The sequence below is a fragment of the Nelumbo lutea genome, chromosome 3 (genome assembly GCF_056320005.1).
Source record: "Nelumbo lutea isolate HS-2025 chromosome 3, American lotus-T2T, whole genome shotgun sequence".
Lineage (NCBI taxonomy): Eukaryota > Viridiplantae > Streptophyta > Magnoliopsida > Proteales > Nelumbonaceae > Nelumbo > Nelumbo lutea.
In genome coordinates, this window is record NC_142686.1 from 108,427,680 (window position 1) to 108,448,082 (window position 20,403).

The 20,403-nt window shown below is 39.0% G+C and overlaps 1 protein-coding gene across 1 annotated transcript in view; it reads left to right on the forward strand.

Moving 5' to 3' along the window:
* LOC148867504 (uncharacterized) overlaps positions 1-20,403 on the forward strand; it is a 94,292-nt gene that overhangs the window by 35,086 nt on the left and 38,803 nt on the right. Inside the window, exons 7-14 of the mRNA XM_088975933.1 lie at positions 555-676; positions 788-879; positions 1,477-1,690; positions 1,824-1,893; positions 15,510-15,658; positions 15,778-15,848; positions 15,943-16,116; positions 16,222-16,293. Of these exons, the coding sequence (XP_088832059.1) occupies positions 555-676; positions 788-879; positions 1,477-1,690; positions 1,824-1,893; positions 15,510-15,658; positions 15,778-15,848; positions 15,943-16,116; positions 16,222-16,293 (964 nt within the window). The remainder of the gene's footprint in view (positions 1-554; positions 677-787; positions 880-1,476; positions 1,691-1,823; positions 1,894-15,509; positions 15,659-15,777; positions 15,849-15,942; positions 16,117-16,221; positions 16,294-20,403) is intronic.

Here is a 20,403-nt window from a genome sequence, read left to right on the forward strand (position 1 = left end):
TGGGCTGTTCTGTAAATTTTTCCTTTTTGTTATCTTCCTGGAGAGAGTTAAGGCTGTTTATCTCTCTTTGGAGCGCTGTAACTAAATTCTTTTAATCTAATGAATTCCAGTTATTGATCAAAAAAAAAAAAAATTCATGCGTTTTTTGTCTGTGTTCATGCATTTCTGTAATTAATCTTAAATGGGGTTGCAAGTTGAGTGTCCAGTTTGAAGAATTTATATAGCATTGGGCTTGGGTCTTCAGGCCAGAACCATTCAAAATTTAACAAAATTTCAACCGAACCCAATGTTGCACCCTTAATGATAAAGGGGAGTTATTTGGGCACGTCCCTGGTGAAAAGACAAAGAAATTCCTGTTTATAATGGTTAAATAAATATATGAAGGTGTTCTTATCTTTTATTTTTTTTTCTTTGAGTAATGATTTAAGGTATCTCCCCTTTATCCAAAATCATGGAATGTGCCCTAATCACTCTTGCTTTCTGTTAATAATGAATTTCTAACAATTACAGCAAGCATGCTGCAGATCTGAACTTTTGTTTTTTGGTTTTTACAGTGAGAGCACAAAGAATATTTTAGTTGCATCTACTTATATGCATTTGAAGTGTAAGGAATATGCCAAGTATATCACTGATCTTCCTACCGTGAGCCCAAGAATATTGCTATCTGGTCCATCAGGTACTGTTTTCCGCTTGCACCTTCCATCTCAAGAAGTTTTGTGAAGTGTAGACTTGATTATATTTTTCCTGCATGCTGTGATGGTGCTTTTCCTGTTTACTCCATATGTAGGTTCTGAAATATATCAGGAAACATTGGCAAAAGCCCTTGCAAAACATTTTGAGGCTAGATTGCTTATAGTTGATTTTCCCCAGTTACCTGGTGTAAGCATCTCTATGTTCTCTTTGGGTTTTATATTCTATAGTAGAATTTGATTCTCTTTCATTAGTACATATCGGTGTTTTAAAAGGTGTGGGAGGTGTATGCCTGGAGGTGCTCCTCCAGGCAAGGTCCCCCAAAATGCCCCAAGGCATATGCCAGAGGGATTGATACATCTGAGTCATACCCCTCAGATGCAAGAGGCGTATGCCTCATACACCTTTTTCATGTGGCGTGTTAGAGCCTAGAGGTGCACGCCTCATGTACACCTCATTCAAGAAAGACAAAAAAAAAACGAAATAAGGAAAGGACCTCCTTGTGTTCAGGAGGCTCATGCTTCTTCCTCCTTCCTCAATCCCCTCCTCTTAAGGAGGCTTGTGCCTCTTATGTTCTTAACTACACCTCACGCCTCCAAGTAGTGTAATGCCTTGCGTCACACCTCTGCATTTTAAAACATAGGTACATATTGCTTATTCCCCAATGTAGGAAGTTTGCATATACAATTGTATGTTCTCAATTGGATTAAGAAATTTCCAGCTTAATGTAGGGGAATTCAGCCAACTTCTGAAATGTTTTCATTAAATGTTTTTAATCAATTTCAGGCACTATCTACAAAAGATTCAGAGTCTATAAAAGAAACAAGGTTAGAAAAGATGGTCACTAAGCAACGAGCAACACAGGCAGATGCACTACAACTAAAAAAACCAGCTTCTAGTGTTGAGGCTGATATTATTGGGACATCCGTGTTAAGCTCTCAGGCTCTGCCAAAGCAAGAGGCCTCAACAGCATCTTCTAAGAGCTATACATTTAAACAAGGCAAGCTATTTCTCTTTCAGTTTCTATTATAGTCTACATCTTATTAGCTAATAAATTTTTTCTTCCATTTATTCATCATGTAAATTCATGTTCTTCAGTTTCTTAGTTGCTCTAGCTCTTCTGAAATTGGCAGGTGACAGAGTAAGATATGTTGGGAGTTTGGTAAATCCTTCTGGTTTTCCCCCTCTTCAGACTTCTTCAAGGTATCTATGCCCTATACACAACCCAAGCTGATTGCTGACGCCCTTTGCTTGAAAATTTTATCTATAAGCTGCGTGCTTCGTTCTAAATAGAAGTTTTTTTTTTTTTTGAAAAAAAATATAGAAGCGTTTGATCATTTGATTCCCTGTAGTCATGGATATGGAATTTGAATTTGAATTGTGATATGTGTCTCTGTGTCCAGGGTTCTGATCATAAAAAGTTCATTACCCAATTATGGTCCCTGCTATCCTTGGTCTTGGGTGGGTAGATAGGACATGGTCCTAACCTTGTGCATTTTTTTTTGCATAGTGGCCACTTTTAGGCTCAAATATACATTCTCGTGCTTGTTACCCCTATCCAAGAGTCTAAATGCAAGATGGGTGTTAGAATAATGTTAAAATAATTTAGTTGCAGATGTTAGGGCCTGTTTGGCTAATGAAAGTTTTTTATTTCGTTTTTCTTTCTGTTATGGCTGTTATTGTACTCAGGGGCACAAGGGTCTTTTCCCTTGTTATTTCTATCACCCTATATATATTAAAATAAAGGTTGGCGCCGCCAGCACTGTTACATTGCAAAACCCTTCTTCCTTCCCTCCTCTCTTCTCTTCTATTCTTCTCCTCTTCTCCTCCTCTTATTTCTGGCTGGCCATACTGTCAAGATGGTATCAGAGCAGGAATACTGATTGAAGAGAGCAGATCGGACAACCTTACTGAGAGAACAGATCGAACAGACTAGCAGAACCTGGGTGGAATAGAAATCTGATTCGGAACTGAAAAAAATATCTACAACTGGTACACTTCTCCCTGTTTTTCTCTTCTTTACCCTTCTTGGTCATGTGCCAAGTGGAAACCCTATGATCTGGGCGGCTGAATGCTGTCAAATCTGTGTACCCCTGTTTTTTTGGATCATGTGATCCTGTTCATGTGTTAAGACAACAGTAGGTCAAGGATGACCTGTCTTCTCAATGGTTTGATTTGACTATAAGTAAGAAGGATCTCTCCTGCTGATTAGTGGCTGTTAGACATTCTGGAATTCTGGTAGGTTGGGACTGTTAAAACTATACAGGTCTAAAATCTGCTGAATAGTACCTCTGTTTTTGTCCGGAATTTGGTACTGATTGTGCTCAACCTGGTTGTTAAACCCAAGTGTGTGGGTGTGAACTGAGTGGAGCATTGTTTTGTGGAGTAAGGAGGGATCCTAAGTCCGGTGGTTGGGACTGATTTACTGTTTGACCATGTCGATTGAGAATTCTACTACTTCAGAGATTTCAGGGAGCCACAATGGAGTGAGTGGGGGAATGGATATGAGCTTTCCCATGGCTGTTATTCCCTTTGATGGTCTGAATTACCTTGAGTGGTCTAGGGGAATAAAACTCTACATCACTGCTCGGGGGAAAATAGGATACATCAATGGGAGAGTGAAGGAACCTAAGTATGGAAGTGTTGAGCATGATAGGTGGAACCAAGAGAACAATATGGTGATGTCTTGGCTCTTGGTTTCAATGCTGCCACAAGTAAGGAAGACTTTTATGTGGGCTGAAACTGCTTGTGAGATATGAGAACAAGCGAAGTGTGATGAAGACTTTCAATGTTGCCACAAGTAAGGAAGACTTTCAATGCTGCCACCTATTCAGAGCAGAGAAACTATGCCAAGATATATCAACTACAAGCTGAATCCTCTACTTGCAAGCAGGGGGAGAGGAGTCTCTCGACGTATTGTTCTGATTTGACATCAATATGGAAAGAACTTGATCACTATCAGGATGTGAATTGGAAGTGTGATGAAGATGCAAAGGCCTATAAGTCACTGGTATCACAACAACAAGTGTTTGCCTTCCTCCTAGGGCTGAATCCGTCATATGAGTTCATCAGGGTGCAGATCTTGGGTAGTAAAGACTTGCCATCAGTCCAGGAGGTGTATGCTTTGGTGCAGTCAGAAGAAAGCAGAAGTGTGATGAATGGTGTAGAAGGGGAGTCAGTTGCCCTAGCTGTTCGGGGAAATTCAGCTACAAATGTCGGAGGTGGCTTTAAAAAGGGTGACACTCAGAAAAAATCAGATGATAAGAGCAAGCTTTGGTGCACTCACTGCCAAAAGACACGACACACGAAAGATACATGTTGGGTTCTCCATGGAAAACCTAAATGGGCACAAGATTTGGGTAAGAAGTCAACACCTGATCAGGGCAAGAAACCAGGCCAGCAGAATCAAAAAAGGTATAACTCGGCTAATGTGGCATCGACAGAGACTAATCCTTAAGTAATTTAGGAGAGACATCCCAGTTCTGACCCTAAGGAAGATATTATCAACTCCTTCTGTGAACATTTGGACTTGTATGGCAGGACTCTCCGCCAGATGGATTCTGGGCCTACTCCTACCTCGTTTGCGTCTACATATGGTAATGCCACAACCTTCCATGTGTCATCTCATACTACTGATTCTCCTTGGACTATTGACTCCGGAGCCTCAAATCACATGACCGGCAAGTCTAATTAGTTTCAGACATATAACCTTCTCTCTGGGAGAGATAAGGTAAGACTGGTTGAGGGTTCTTTTTCTACCATAGCTGGCCGAGGCACCATTCCTCTCCCATTTGGCCTTACTCTTTCTACTGTATTACATGTTCCGAAATTACCTATTAATTTGTTGTCCATTAGTAGTCTTACTCACTCTTTGAATTGCTCAGTCACTTTTTTTCCGCCTTCATGTGTGTTTCAGGATTTGACCTCGGGGAATACAATTGGTAGATGAAGCATGGTGGATGGTCTCTATGTGTTGGAGAATAATGTTGGTCTAGTGGCGACAGAGTCCACGAGTTCGTCAAATGAGAGTCGGACAATGCAAAGGAATATTTCCATAGTGATCTCACGAAGTTCTTTGCTTCGAGTGGGTCACTTCAGCGAAGCTCTTGTGCCAGGACACCACAACAAAATTGTGTGGCTGAACGGAAAAACCGTCATCTTCTCGAAGTTGCTCGTGGCTTGCTGATTCATATGAATGTGCCAAAACAGTTCTGGATGGATGCAGTCTTGTGTGCGACATGTATCATCAATAGCATGCCCTCTCGGCTACTAGAGTATAAGGCCCCACATCAGCTCTTGTTCCCTACAGCCCCGCTGTCCACCATTCCGATGTGTGTTTTTGGGTGTCGTTGTTTTGTCCATAACCTGCCCCCTACTCGTGGTAAGCTTGATCCTCAGGCTATTCCTTGTGTTTTTCTTGGTTACCCTTTATCTCAAAAGGGGTATCGTTGCTATGATCCCATTGCCCGCAAGTACTATGTTCCCATTGATGCCATTCTTTGAGAGTCAACCGTTTTTCTTGATTTCTCAGGGGGAGAGTAGGGTTGAGGAGAAACAGGTGATGACTCAAATTCAACTACCTCCTTTACCTGATCCTCCTCCATTCCGGGTTTTTCATCGTCGCCATAAGAGCCAGCAGAGTTCAAGAGCCGTGGAGCCGAACAATATGCGGCCAACATCATCGAATTCACCCGAGGCAGATCCGTCTCATCAGCCAAGTATATCTGCTGCTTTAAATGTTGATTCCCTCGTCACCAATGATCTTAATATTCCTATTGCTAAGAGAAAGGGTGTTAGATCTTGTACCACTAATCACCCTATCTCTAATTTTGTGTCCTATGAGCATGTTTTGCCTTCGTACCGTGCCTTTCTCTCTTCTGTGGATAGTGTCCCCGTTCCTAAGACTGTGGCAGAAGCGTTGTCAAAACCTGAATGGACAGATGCAATGCAAAAAGAAATTGATGCCTTACACAAAAATGGTACTTGGGAGTTGGTAGACCTTCCTGAAGGGAAGGAACTAGTGGGGTGCAAGTGGGTGTTCACAGTGAAACACAAAGGTTGATGGAACTGTTGAAAGGTACAAGGCTAGACTGGTAGCAAGAGGCTTCACACAGGTATATGGAGTGGACTATGCAGAGACTTTTGCTCCAGTAGCCAAGATGAACTCTATCTGAATTCTCCTTTCCTTGGCAGCAAATTTTGACTGGGATCTTCACCAATTGGACATCAAGAATGCCTTCTTGAATGGTGACTTGGAAGAGGAAGTGTACATGACCCAACCCCTAGGGTTCTGTGCCAAAGGCAGTGAACAAAAGGTGTGCAGGTTAAAAAAATCCCTATATGGGGTGAAACAATCACCTCGGGCTTGGTTTAGTAAGTTCCATTTACTATCCAACAGATGGGGTTCAAACAATGCTAGTCAGATCATACTCTGTTTGTGAAAAGAGGTGAAGGTAAAATTGCAGCTCTTATTGTGTATGTGGATGACATAGTGATCACAGGAGATTGGGAGGCTGAAATCCAGAGACAAAAAAAATTCTTAGCCACTAAATTTGAGGTGAAGGATCTAGGCCCCTTTACGATACTTTCTTGAAATTGAAGTTGCTCGCTCTCACAAGGGCATCTTTATTTCCCAACGGAAGTATGTACTAGATCTACTAGAAGATACATGCAAGTCGGGGGTAAAACCATTTGATTCACCTATTGAACCTAATCACCATCTGGGAGACAGTCAAGGAGAGTTTTTGAAAGATGTAAAGATGTTCCGGAGACTCGTGGGGAGACTTTTGTATTTGTCTATGATCAGGCCTGATATTGCCTATGTAGTGGGTGTCCTTAGTCAATTCATGCACATCCCTAGGACAACTCACTTTGAGGCTGCAGAGAGGATCTTGAGATATCTCAAGAAGTTTCCTGGAGCTGGTTTGTTGTTCCAGAAACACAGTCACTTAAAAATGGAAGTATATACTGATGCAGATTGGGCAGGAGCAGTCAATGACCGAAAGTCTACCAGTGGGTATTGTGCCTTTGTAGGAGAAAACCTTGTCACATGGAGAAGCAAAAAACAAAGTGTGGTGGCTAGATCCAGTGCTGAAGCAGAGTATAGAGTGATGGCTCATTGGGGTTGCAGAAATCATGTGGATAAGAAATCTGTTAGGTGAACTGGGTTTCGCAGTAAGCAATCCAATGTCACTCTACTGTGACAATAAAGCTGCCATCAATATTGCTGCTAATCCAGTTCTGCATGACAGGACGGAACACATTGAAGTGGACAAGCATTTTATTAGAGAGAAACTTGAAAGTGGAGAAGTGTGTACACCATATGTCAGCTCAGAAGAACAACTTGCAGATATCTTCACCAAAGGTCTCCATCATGTGCGGCACAAAGACTTGTGTGACAAGTTGGGCATGATTGACATCTATGCTCCAACTTGAGGGGGAGTGTTAGAATAGTGTTAAAATAATTTAGTTGCAGATGTTAGGGCCTGTTTGGCTAATTAAAGTGTTTTTTTTGTTTCATTTTTCTTTCTGTTATGGCTGTTATTGTACTCAGGGGCACAGGGGTCTTTTTCCTTGTTATTTCTGTCGCCCTATATATATATTAAAATAAAGGCTGGCACCGTCAGCATTGTTACATTGCAAAACCCTTCTTCCTTCCCTCCTCTCTTCTCTTCTCCTCTTCTCTCCTCTTCTCCTCTTATTTCTAGCCGGCCATACTGTCAAGAATGGGAAAGCATGGACTTGAGGATTTGTCCATCTCATGAATTCTATCATTATATACCTATTATCAAATTGCTAATGTAAATCTAAAAGTTCACCTTTGTTGCAGAAAACAAAAGAATATTGGAGTATGTCATGTAACGAGATAGATATATTCGCCATGAAGATCAAGATGGCTGGGGTGAAACTGCAGTCGGTTTCTCAATCATGTGATCTCTTGGTGAAGGAAGATGGAGGAGAAAATGGAGTGTGACGGCAGTCGGAGGATTGCTTTGGCAGGGGTGTCTTTCGAGAGCTTAAAGACGTGTTGAGCTGGACAAATAGTTCCCACATGGTAGTAGGAGAATGGGGGAAGAGTTGTGGAGAAAAGTAAAATTAGAAGGGGAAGGGGAACAATCTTATTTAGTTGACTGAGAAACAGGGACAAACGAAAATTGAAATGATTCAAAGATCGACTTTTAAAGAAACGCGAGAAAAGTCTTATGTAGAGGTGGTTTGGTTTGGCTCTTGGTTGGGCCCAGGGTATGGACCACGAGAATATTTGGCAACTCAGTTAGTTGTTAGATCTAAACCAGAACCTACGTGGGGATGGGCTAAATGAAATACTGGACAAAATCCCTTAAAAGAGTAGCCCATATGACTCTTTAAATAGTCACGTGGGCAGTAGAAAAAATTACTCAATTGGGGCCAATTACTTAGGTCTATCATCTTCAACACAGACTAGTATTAGTGCTGATGCCATGTCTGGTTCGAGAGATTCCTTCCAATGGGTTCCCTTACAAAAAGAGTAAGAACAGGGCTGTAGGACATCACAGGAGGATCACCTTAATCCAAGATATACCAGAACCAAGTTGGAGAAAAATGAGCTGGAGGAAGGTGGTTGGGTGGATTACGATTTATCAAACGGGGATGAATGTCAAAATCTGAACCCGAGGAAGCATTGCTTATAGGTAGTGTGGGAATAGAGGTAGAAACTGAAGATTTGATAGGGAAATACCATATCAGCAACCTATTCGGTGGTGAAACAAAAGAACTAGGAGCAATTCCTATTCAAAGCTTAGCGCTAGTTAGTAGTAGATCGATTGAGGTTGAGGACTGTTTGGTTGGACGACATGCGGACGTTAACCATAACATTGAAGAACCAGTCCCGAATAGAAGTGCTAACATGGTGTCTGTAACGAGGTTGTAAAGGAATACTAGTGGTGTAATGAGGAGTTGCCAAGAAGGGACAAACCACAAAGCTCTGGAAGGAAATTGTAAGCAATTTTTTTTTTCCATAAAATTGTTCTTAGTATGACCAACCTAGGAAACACTATAACCCTCTTTTTACCGACAAAGAAAAAAGCAACAATCTTTCCTTGTTCTACCCCAAGGTATGGTTGTGAATTCATTTTTGGGTGCTAATGTGGGTCCTCCGTCTGTTGCCTATTCTCCATGTATAATTTGGGATCTAATTGAATAGTTACTGGAAGACTTGAAGTGGAAGGAGTTGGAGAAAGACAAAATCACTGAGAATGTGAAAAGCAATGAGAATTTAACTCTAGACTTGAGCTGAGATAGTATGGGTAGGGTGGTAGAAAGGGAGGGTGAAAAAAAGGAACAAGACTTGATGACAAGGTTTATGGAGAAGTTGGGTGTAAGTTGAAGGATTCTAATGAATTGAAAACCTATATAAGATTTAAGAAAACTAAAGGTATGGCGAGAAAAAGGAAGATGAGCAAGGCAAAGAGTTTGGATTTAGATGTTTGAGGGGGAGAGAGAGTTTAGTGAGAGGAAGGGTAGAAGAAGAGGGTCAAGAAAGATGGTTGTTGATGTAGGGGATTAAAATCTGATGTTTATCAATGATGTTGATTAGTTGGAATGTTTGAGGGTTAGGGAGTGCGAGGAAGAGCACATTAACTAATGAAATGCTTAAGAAGAGAAACTAGATATTGTTTTGCTTCAAGAATCTAAAGTGTTGATTTTCCCGCCTACACGTGGGTTGGGGGCATAGTTTTCAAGGCAGCGAGGTAGGGGGTGCCTTATCGCATAGTCTCCTAGGCAATGGATTTTTTTTTTAATGTTAAAACATAGATCCTAGGGTAGTTCCCTAGGTACCATAACCTTATTTCCTTAATAATTATTCATAAGAAAAGTATAAGGTTCATATTAAAGGATAGAAAATCAACATATTCATGAGAAGAAAAGGAATAAGGAAAATCAACATAGTCACCTAGGCAATAGATTTTTTTTTTTTTATGTTAAAACATAGATCCTAAAGGTAGTTCCCTAGGTACCATAACCTTATTTCCTTAATAATTATTCATAATTTTCATAAGAAAAGTATAAGGGTCATATTAAAGGATAGAAAATCAACATATTCATGAGAAGAAAAAGAATAGGGAAAATAAAATTCAAAATATATAGGGGCTAGCCATAGTTGTCAAGGCGACTAGGCGAGGCTAGGCGACCATGGGGTGCCCAGGCGCCTAGGTGATGGAATCTGACCTAAACTTTTTTATAAGTTTGGGAACTAGGAAGGGAGTAGAGTAGGTTCAGTTGTTAAAAATATTAAGTGCAGGAAGCCAATAACTAGGAAGAGAGGAAGAAAAAAAGAACTGAAGCTGGGCTGGGAGAGAAGAAGTCCCTGTTTTTTCTGAAAAAAAAAAAGCACTGAAGCTGGATTTAGGCGCCCGCCTAAGTCTCTGGGCGGTCGCCTGGTATACAAAACTATAGGCGTTTGGGCGAGGCGACACTGAAAATCGCCTAGTCGCCTTGACAACTATGGGCTGAACCCTTGTTTTTGTCATAGGAAAAGAAGAAAAGAAAAAAACATTAGTAGTAGTAGTAGAAGAAAAGAAGAAGCCTTTGAGGGTTCAGGTTTTAAGTAGAACCTAAAATGTGTTGATCAGATAAATTTTTAAGTTCTTTCTTACTTATTGGTTCAGGTTTTGAAGTCTTTGAGGGTTCAATACAACATTTAGCATTGTTTGTGTTTAATAATGCCTTTTATAATTATAATCTCAAAGAAGAATGAAAAAAAGTATTGTATAATAGAAAGTTAAAAACTGCTTGGTGATTAGGCGAGGAGAGCCTCGAAGGGCACCTTGTTGCTAGGTGTCCTTGACAACTATGGTTGGGGAATGGGCCCCATTGTGTAGCCCTTAAAGATATTGGTGTCCTTGACAACTAGGTGTCCTTGACAACTACGAGGACCACCAACATTAGGAAGTTTAATGAAATTATAAATTCTTGTGAGTTGAAGGAGCTGCCTTTTGGAGCAATAATTTTACTTGGTCCAATTTGCTCTAAGATTGGTAGGTTTTTATTTATAGTGGATTGTAAGGCACATCGGGGAGTGTTGGCTTTGAGGGCTTTACCTAGGATAACTTTTGATCATTGGCCTATCTCTTTTCCAATGATGAGTTAAGGGGAAGGTGGGTGGCCCCCTTTCAATTTGAGAATATGTAGCTCTGTCACCTAGGTTTCAGAGAAAAGGTTGAGTGGTGGACAAAGTAACCCTAGTAATCATTGGGAGGGTATGCAATTCCATGATAAGCTCAAAGAATTGAAAGCAAAAATTATATGGAATTTACAACATTTTGGGAGACTAGAAGAGAAAAAGTGAGATGTAATTGATTCCATTGAGCTCTTGGACAATAAAGAAGGTGAAGGAACTTTTGGAGAAAGAGATAAGCAGGAGAGATAGATGCTAAGAAAGGAACTGGAAGATATCCTGCTCAAAGAAGAAATAAGCTGGGGACATGAATCTAGGCAAATGACAAGAGGATGAAAAACTTCATTTCTAAGTTATAAGTTGAAGGTGAGACTATTGATCAACAAAATGAAATTGCTGGAGCTCTTGTGAACCATTTTAAGTTGAACCTTTGTATGCAAGAATTGGATTGGCCAAGGTTGTTTGAAGACCAAAAGATTTGGTTAGAAAGGAGCTTTGAATTGGAGGAAATAAAGGAAGCAGTTTTTTCGATGGATAGATCTAAAGCACCAAGACCGGATGGATTTACAATGGCCTTCAACCTGGTCAATAGCTTGTACAATTTTTAAGTTTATATTGAATAACAGCTATAACTATGTTGCTATTAGGTATAGTGATGAATCTTATTTCGTATCTTTTGAAAGATACATTTGCAGTACAAGGAAATTAGCAGCTATTGGTGGCTAACCTTGCCTTCGGAAGCTTCTTAATTTATGGCATGGTGCCCTTGGCCTCACTAAAACTGGCAATAGGGCTATAGGGAATTCAGAATGAAGGCCAATTATGTCCAGAAGCTTTATGAAATTCATAAATAAAGTGCATGTGTTGTGCCTGCAACTAAAATACTCATGAGAATATTTTTGTATGTTTTTTCCAACATTCTTGCTGCTGTTATCAAAATCTGAATTGATCTCATGCAACACAATTCACTCAATAAAGTAATTGAGCTTTTATTAATTTGGGCTAGGCCCATTCTGGGTTTCATATAGATGATCCCCCCTTAGTTACATCTCTAGGAAAAATGAGAACACCTTTTGATTCTAACATGGAATAAAACATACAAACAAACAACATTTCAGAATTCTTGTGTTGATTATTCTGGTTTAATCTCATTTTGGTATCTCCCAAAATTTGTAGAAATGAAGGGAACATAGATTAGGACTAATGACTACATAAAAAATTGCAATTTTAGTTTAGACATGGCAATTAGCCCCCTTTTTTCAAGAGTCTGTTGGTTGGGCCTTAGATGAATGTTTTGGAAAATGGTCTTGGGATCACGAGCCTTTGTGGGGTTGGGTGGTTTTGCCTGTTCTTTTGGTATTTCTTGGGCTTTTGGATGTTTTGGGTGGATTGTTGATGTCAAGGTTTAAAATGTTAATGTCGGTGGAAATGTCGCTTACCAAAATATAGGACATATGTCGGAAATGCCGAGGGGAAATATTGTAAAAATTAGAGACATTGTGGAAATAATATGAAATATGTGGAAATATGCAATGATATTTCGTAAAATGATAAAAGAAGCATTAATACATATTTCTAGACTATTACCTTATTCCCAACCATTATATAAAGCTAAGAAACTAAGATCAATAACAAATTAGTAAATGATGATTTACTGATTTATTATGCATTTTGATGTTTTTACAAGGTTATCTGATTTTTTTCTTATTTTTAATTCTGATTTATTATAAATTCTAATATATTTATTTCACACTAGTAAATAGAAATACATTTATTATGATTTTTTAAATATTAAAGTTATAGTACATTATGTTTTATTATAAATTTAATAAACTGATTCTCCTTTTTGTAGTATTAAGATTATGATAAATTCTGATTTCTTATAAAACTTAATGAATTTATTATGATTTTTAGTACTAAACTTATAATAATTTATGATTAGTATAAAATTTAATAATTTTAGTCTGATTTTTTTATATTTAATGTAGAATATGATTTATTATAAAATTTAATAAATATTTTAAAAAATACTAACTAGTTAATATTTTATTACTTGAAAAATATTTTATGTTTTATATTATTAAGTAATTAATTTATTCTTTTGTTTTTATATTTTGTTAATTTTTTATAAATATTTTATTTGAAATATTAAATAGAAATTATTAATGGAATAATTTATATTAATATATTTTACTATAATAATATAATATACTAATATATCATATAATTAATGTACATTAGTCGACATCCTGTCGACATAATAGGAAAAACTGCCTTTTTTTTGTTTATTTAGACCGATTTGGTTAACATTTTCAAAATATAGGAAATGCCAACCGAAATAATGTAATTTTTATATTACCATCCATTTTCATGTCGGTGAGCCTCGACATCGACATATGTCGGGCGACATTAGCGACATTTGAAACCATGGTTGAGGTTTCCTGAGGTCCTCTTGTTTCAGGTTTTTTTTTTTTTTTTTTTTGCGGGTTTTGTTCTTGGTGGAGAGCTTTGTTATTTCCAGTTTGCATGTCTTTTGTCAAGGAGAGGTGGATGGGATTTGGTTTCGTTTCATGTGATCTTTGGTCACCTTCCTTGTAATCTTTTTCTTTTTAATAATTTTTATTCTATCATGAAAAAATATGGATCTTGATATATTTGAAGACTAACGATATGAAGCCTCAATTTTGGTATTGTTACATTAATATCAGATTTTGTCTCATTTTATATCATTATTTGGGGTGGTTTGGGTGGTTGCATCGAACACCGTGGATCTCATCAGATGGTATCCTTTCAATTTAAAAAACAAAAGAATGAAGTTGGCATCATTGTTTTAAAAGGCATGGTAGGCGTACGCCTGGAGGTGCGTCTCCAGGCGAGGCGCTCCCAAAACGCCTTGAGGCGTATGCCGGAGGCGCTGAAAACCTCTGAGGCGTATGCTAGAGTCGAGGCGCCTCCCTTTCAACTAATATTATGCATCTTTATTCTTCTTAATATAAAAGATTTTTATTAAAATAAAGAAAAAATGAGATCCCCCTCCTCTCAAGGAGGTTTATGCTTCCTTGTGTTCGGGAGGCTTGCACCTCTTGCGTTCTGAACTACGCCTAACTCCTCTAGGTAGTGGAATGCCTCGCGTCACACCTCCGTGTTTTAAAACATTGGTTGGCATGGCATTTGGTGAGAGGAATACAAGATTATTTGATCATGACAAGGAACTACAACCTGGGAAGTTCATAGAACCCATAAAGGTGAAGCCAGCTTACTGGGATAAATTGAATGATTGGGGTGGCACATAGTAGTTACATATTCCGGCAGAAAAAGAAGGAAAGGAACAGTAGAGTCCTCCCCAGGGTTTAGTTTCTGAAATTAAATTTAGATGGGTGTAGCATGGCAGTCCGGGTGCTTCTAGAATTGGAAGAATATGAGGGATGATTAAGGGCTTAGTTACTAGCAGTGTTAAAGGGCATAAAATTAGCTGCTAAGAACAGGTTGAGCAATATTTTGATTCAAGGGGACTGTCAAGTAGTCATCATCCTGGTTAAATGCAGGAAAGGAAGTGCCATTGGTTTTTAAACTTGCGTTAGAGAGAGCATTTCTTTGGGAAGGCAACCGAACTGCTTGTTGAATTTGGTCCCAAGAAGTGTTAATGAAACTGCCTACAGATTAGTCAAATCAGCAGGTTTGTATCCTGTTACTTTGGGGTTATTCAGGACCAGGGTCTTGTTGTGACAATTTCATAGATATAGTTTATTTGAACTCTAGTCAGATAAGGCTACTTGTATTTTTATCTGACTCTTGGCTCCAGCAATCCTTTCTTGACGATGAATGAAATTCAATACTGTATTTATCAAAAAAATTAATCTTACAGCTATAAGTACAAGGTGGAATTTGGCCCCTTCTCTCATAGGAGTGTCTATGAAAGTTGGTTTTGTTTCCTTGTTTTTTATTCTTGTAACTAATACTCGTTATCATAAATAGGAAAGCAAAAAAAAGGTTCTCAAAAAAGACCTAGATGTTCCTAAATTCCTACAAAGGAAAGGAGGCACAAAAGCATTTAACCCCTGGCAGACCTAGTTTGTTGAAAGTGCATGCGTGAAAATTGAGTTTAGCAGAACCCTTGCTGGGGCTCCTCAGACTGGCATGCCAATGGCAAGTAGTAGACTAAGATGTCTTTAAGAAAGCTGCAACTATTGAATGATTTTGATATGGGATGGTTCAAAAACCTCATGAGAGTGCTTTATGTCATGGAACCTAGTGGTTGTCCCAATGTATGGCAAGAAAAGGGAGAGTTGACCAACATGGTTCATTGTGTATGCAGATGTCCAATAAAATGTTTTGATAAAAGTTTGAGGCTCATTGGGACCTGCAAAATGAAAGAAGATAAGGCACCAAACAGAATGAAGGCTTTATGTACATGTAATAATATTATGCTTGCAGTGTTGGAGCTTTGGTTTTTGGGAGCCAGGCATATGGTTGTGTTCTGTTTTCTTTTTCCATGATCTTCTCCTTTTGTGTACAACTTGTATATATTATTCACAATCCATTAAAAATACTTTTATTATTCTCTGTCAATTCTCTTGTTCTCTTTGATGGTTTCTTTGATACCCGGTGAATTCTGAGGCCCCATCAATTCATGTATTCTTAGCTGGATAATGTGTATTTGCAGGGGGCCGGGTCCTGGTTATCGAGGCAAAGTTGTTCTAGCTTTTGAAGAGAATGGATCCTCTAAAGTTGGAGTTAGATTTGATAAAACAATTCCAGAAGGTAACACTCTTGGGGGCCTTTGCGAAGAAGACCATGGTTTCTTTTGCACTGGTGATTCCCTTTCTTTCCTTTGATATGGGTTGTCTCGTCTTTTGTTCAATACTTCAATATAATGCTGCTTTTTCATGGAACACTGTTTGATGGCAATCTCTTTTTTTTGCACTTTACAGCTGATTTACTTTGTCTAGAGAACTCAGGAAGTGATGATCTTGACAAGCTTGCCATCAATGAACTGTTTGAGGTAAATGTTTACCACTATGTATAAGTCAGTAGGATTTATGTAGTGTTTAATAAATTCTCTACGAGGTTTAATTTTAAGCATCTCCATGTCACAGCTTGCTTGTAGTGAAAGTAAAAATGCCCCTTTGATATTGTTCATGAAAGACATTGAAAAGTCTATGGTAGGCAACCAAGAGGCTTATACAGCTTTCAGGACTAGGCTTGAAAATCTACCAGAGAATATAGTTATTATCGGCTCACATACTCAGCTTGACAACCGTAAGGAGAAGGTAAGAAGTTGGCACTTTGTCTTTGTAATTTTTTAAGTATTTCTTCTTGAATTCTTCTGGTAGTGGAGCATAACCCCTGGATGCTGACTATTACTAATTGTGCAGTCACACCCTGGTGGCCTTCTGTTTACAAAATTTGGAAGCAGTCAAACAGCTTTACTTGACTTTGCTTTTCCGGTACTGTTAAATCATATTCAGTTTTGGTGTTTCTTGTAGCAATTGTATCTTAACATTCAATGTGTTTCTATCTTGTACCATCGCCTTACAAATTTTATCCTATTATTGTTTAGATTGTGATTTTTTTTTTTGTGAATATTGGCCATGATTATTTTGGATAATGAGTTTGAAGTTTGATCTGTTTTTGTTCTAGCAGTCTTCTAACCTGAACTTCTCTTTTGTACATGTGTTGGTCTTGTCTTTATACATATCAAAAATACTATACATGCTCTCTTTTGGAATTTTCTTCCCCTTAATATAATATGGCATCTTCACTTGATCAGAAATACGTATACAATATATTAAATCAACTATTCTCTCAAAAAAAAACTAAATCAACTATAACTTTTTTTTTTGAAGAGTAAATGAAAATGTTATTAAATAAAAAAGGTACAATCAGTAGGTGACAAGGTGACACCTAACTTGCAAAACCAAACAACTCTGACCTAAACAACATGAGCTAAAACAAAACTTTGACAAATTACAAAGACTGAATTTCAAGTACATTCCAGAAATTCTCCCCCAAATCTGTCCTATCAAAGTCTGGAAGCACCCAGACCCAGTCTGCTACTAAATTCCCCCCTAGAGCTACTAGAGCTTCAGATTTTTTTTTTTAATTTTATCTTCAAAAATCCTTTTGTTTCTTTCAATCCACAGAGTCCATCATATGGCAAAGGGAATGCAGCTCCAAATTATCCTTGCTTTCGTGCTTCCCCCAAGTCTTGGCCAAGAAGAGAAAAGTTCTGCTGTTGAGCTTGGCTAAAATACTCCTTGCCCAAAGGGGGATGAGTGGAATTTCCAAATGATGTTTGCTGTCTTACAGGAGAAGAAAAGATGTAAGACAGACTCCTCCTCTGAACAGCACATAACACAGAAGTAGGCTTAAAGGGAAAGGTGGGTCAAAGTTTTCAACAAGGCCCTTTGGGTAAGTGGTTGTGGAGATTTAGGCTGGAAAGGGAGAGGGAGTCTCTTTGGAGGAGGGTTGTGGTTGGGAAGTATGGGCTGGTGAGGTTTGGACGGGAATCGAGGGAGGTTACTAACTCTTTTGGGGTGAGTGTCTGGAAAGGGATATTGCCATTCAACCAAGAGTTCAAAGCTTTAGTTAGATTCAAAGTGAGACATGGGTCAAGTATTAGATTCTGGGAGGATGAAAGTGATGTCAGGTGTTCCCGAAACTTTACAGGCTGACTGAACATCACATTCAGAAGACCTCTGCTGGATCAAGAGATAGAAGAATGTATTCAGCTGCTGGAAAAACTACAGAAAGTTAAGCTGTCACTCTCTTCGAGGGATGGGATGTTGTGGAAAGAATGAAATAGCGGGGTTTTCAGTGTGAAATCTTTCTATTTGGCACTGGTAAAGGATCAGTTGGGTTCAGATCATGTGGGAGGGGTCTGGGGGAACCCCATTCCACTGAGAGTAGAAGCCTTTCCTTGGTTGGTTGCCTTGGATAGTGAACTAAATCAACTGTAACACAGAATAATAATTCTTTGCAGTTGCATTTTTTTCATTGGTGATAAATCTAATTTACCAAGGGCCTATAAAAGAAATCCAATTTACCCAGGAACTCAAAAGAGCGTGGGCCTTGGCATAACAGTTGGGTTGCTACATTGCAACTTGGGTGGCCAGGGTTCATATATTGGAAACAGCCTCTCCATATGTGGCAGGGGTAAGGCTGCATGCATGTTTCCCTCCCCAGACCCCACATTGGTTGGAGCCTCGTGCACTGGGCTGCCCTTTTACCAAGGAGCGCAAAAGCAAACATATGGAGCATTCAGTTCCTCTCAAAAGAGAATGTGTTATGTGCTCTACTAAATGGGCCACTCCTCTTTGACATGTATGTCTACGGTCCAGGCAATATGTGTGCTAACACAGGTATTAGGTCAGTTAGCGAGTATCTATCTTAATTGTTGAGTTAATATTGTGTTAGGTCATTAGTTGGGCTGATAAGTGGCCATTAGTTGGGTAATTGGAACTAACTTTTAGTTGTCAGGTGAAGTCTTTTTGGATATTTGATGTGTTTAAGGTACCTGTTATTAGTGGATGGTTATCTTTGTCCTGTTCTGTTCAATTAACTTCTGTTAATTAGGGCTGTTCATAAGAAGACCCAACCCGAACCGACCCAACCTGAGTCGGCCGGGTTTTCTTCAGCACCGGTCGACCTGAACCGAACCGACTTAGTAGTTAGTAGTTAGTTCCTAGTTAGTAGTTACAACCTACCTAGTTCCTACTTAACTAAGTTGTCTCTATCCTAGTTACAACCTAACATAATTTCTAGTCTTCTAGTTAGGAATGACATTAATGGAAAGTATTGTAAGACAACTAGACAAGGAATTTTTTTGGAAAAGTTTAAAGAAAAGAATCAAAGGATCCTAGTTTCTGTGGTCTTTCACACCAAATAGGCAACCAATTACAATTATAATTAGGTGTCCTTTTTTACTTAGATTAGAAGGTTTCTTGAAATATACAAATTTCAGTCGTCTTTCTCTAATACAGTTTGACTTTCTATTTTCTTGAGAACTTCTATTCTAACTTGGCCCGCCCCCCTTAGCCCCTCAACTTGAGGGCAATCTCTAATACAATTTGACTCTCAAGCATGGTTGAACTTAGAGCTGAAACCGACCGAAACCACCCAACCCGACTCAAACCGACCATGTCGGTTTTGCTTAACACAAGGTCGGTTTCGGTTTCAATTTCAGGTAACTTGACCAGGTCAGGTCGGTTGGAAAAATCTCAATAAACCGACCCAACCCGGCCCGTGAACAGCCCTACTGTTAATTATGGAGGATAGTTTCCCTTGAATAGAGCCACTGATCCCCAGTTCACTGTGTTAACCTCTTTTATCCCATTTTCTTGAAATTTTTTTACACAGATGGGTAAAGGAAGGTACAAGGGAGTTAAAACTGTAGAGAGGATGAAAGTTAATTTTGTAATTTTACCTTTATTTGGCTCTTTTGTATACTTCTTTGTACACTTCTGTACTTATCTATTATTGCAAGGGCAGAACTGTCCATCCACATATTAATATAAATATAATTCTTTCTGGGCATGTCAGACATAGAACACACCTACCAATTCGTGTGACTCTCTTGTTTCTTCTTCTCTTCAACTGGAACTGACGTGGTATGAGAGCAGGTTGCTCTTTTAATCATCTTCTTGCTTCTTTGTTACTTTTTGTGGGCAGTAATTTCATCCCTCTACTGAGATCTACTGGACTCTTCAACCGGTGGAAGTGTGTAGGGCTGTTTTGATCAACCCTACCTGCTGTTCAGAAAGAGTTGCGCAATCAACAAGAGAGATTTCATTAGATCTCTCTTGGGAGACCTCAGGTCAAGGCCAAACTGCAGAGTTGGTGTCGCCTGATCTGATCTCTCTTCTGTACAAACCTCTCTTACTTTGGTGAAAGATTTGAAGGGGTTTTGATCCTCTCCCTTGGGTGGCTGCTAGTTACAGTTCCCTTTTTTGGACTATCATTTGTTTAGACTGAAGTTTCAGACCTAAGGGGCAGAAACAATGGAAAATCAATAATGCCCAAATACTTTCCTTTTTTTGGATTGTCATTCGTTTATCTGGATGGTACCACAACCATCTCTGATGTTACAGATGCTAAAGGGCTGAAACCAAGGTTTTAAAAACTGACCCGGAAATGGAACCATTCTAGCTACCGGTTTCCGGGTCAGCGGTTTGACCGTCCGGGTCGAACGGTTCGGACGGTTTGCATTAGGGCAAGATAGAAAATAGTATATGAGAAAGGAGAAGTGGAGAAGAGAGTCTTTTGTCGGATGAGAGAGAAGAAAAGAAGGAAGGAAATAAAGGGAAAGGAGAGAAAGAAAAGGAAGGAAAGAAAGAGGGAAGGAGGGAAGAAGAAGGAAGAGGAGGAGAATGATTCGACGCTCACCGGCGACGATGAGATGGCAGCGGCGCTAACAACGCAGATCTGAGATCTGAGATATGAGTTCTCAGATCTCAGATCTCAGATCTGAGATTGATTTTTCTTTTTTTCTCAGATCTCAAATCTCAAATGAAACTTTTTCTCAGATCTCTACAACTTCTTCTTATTCTTCTTCTTCT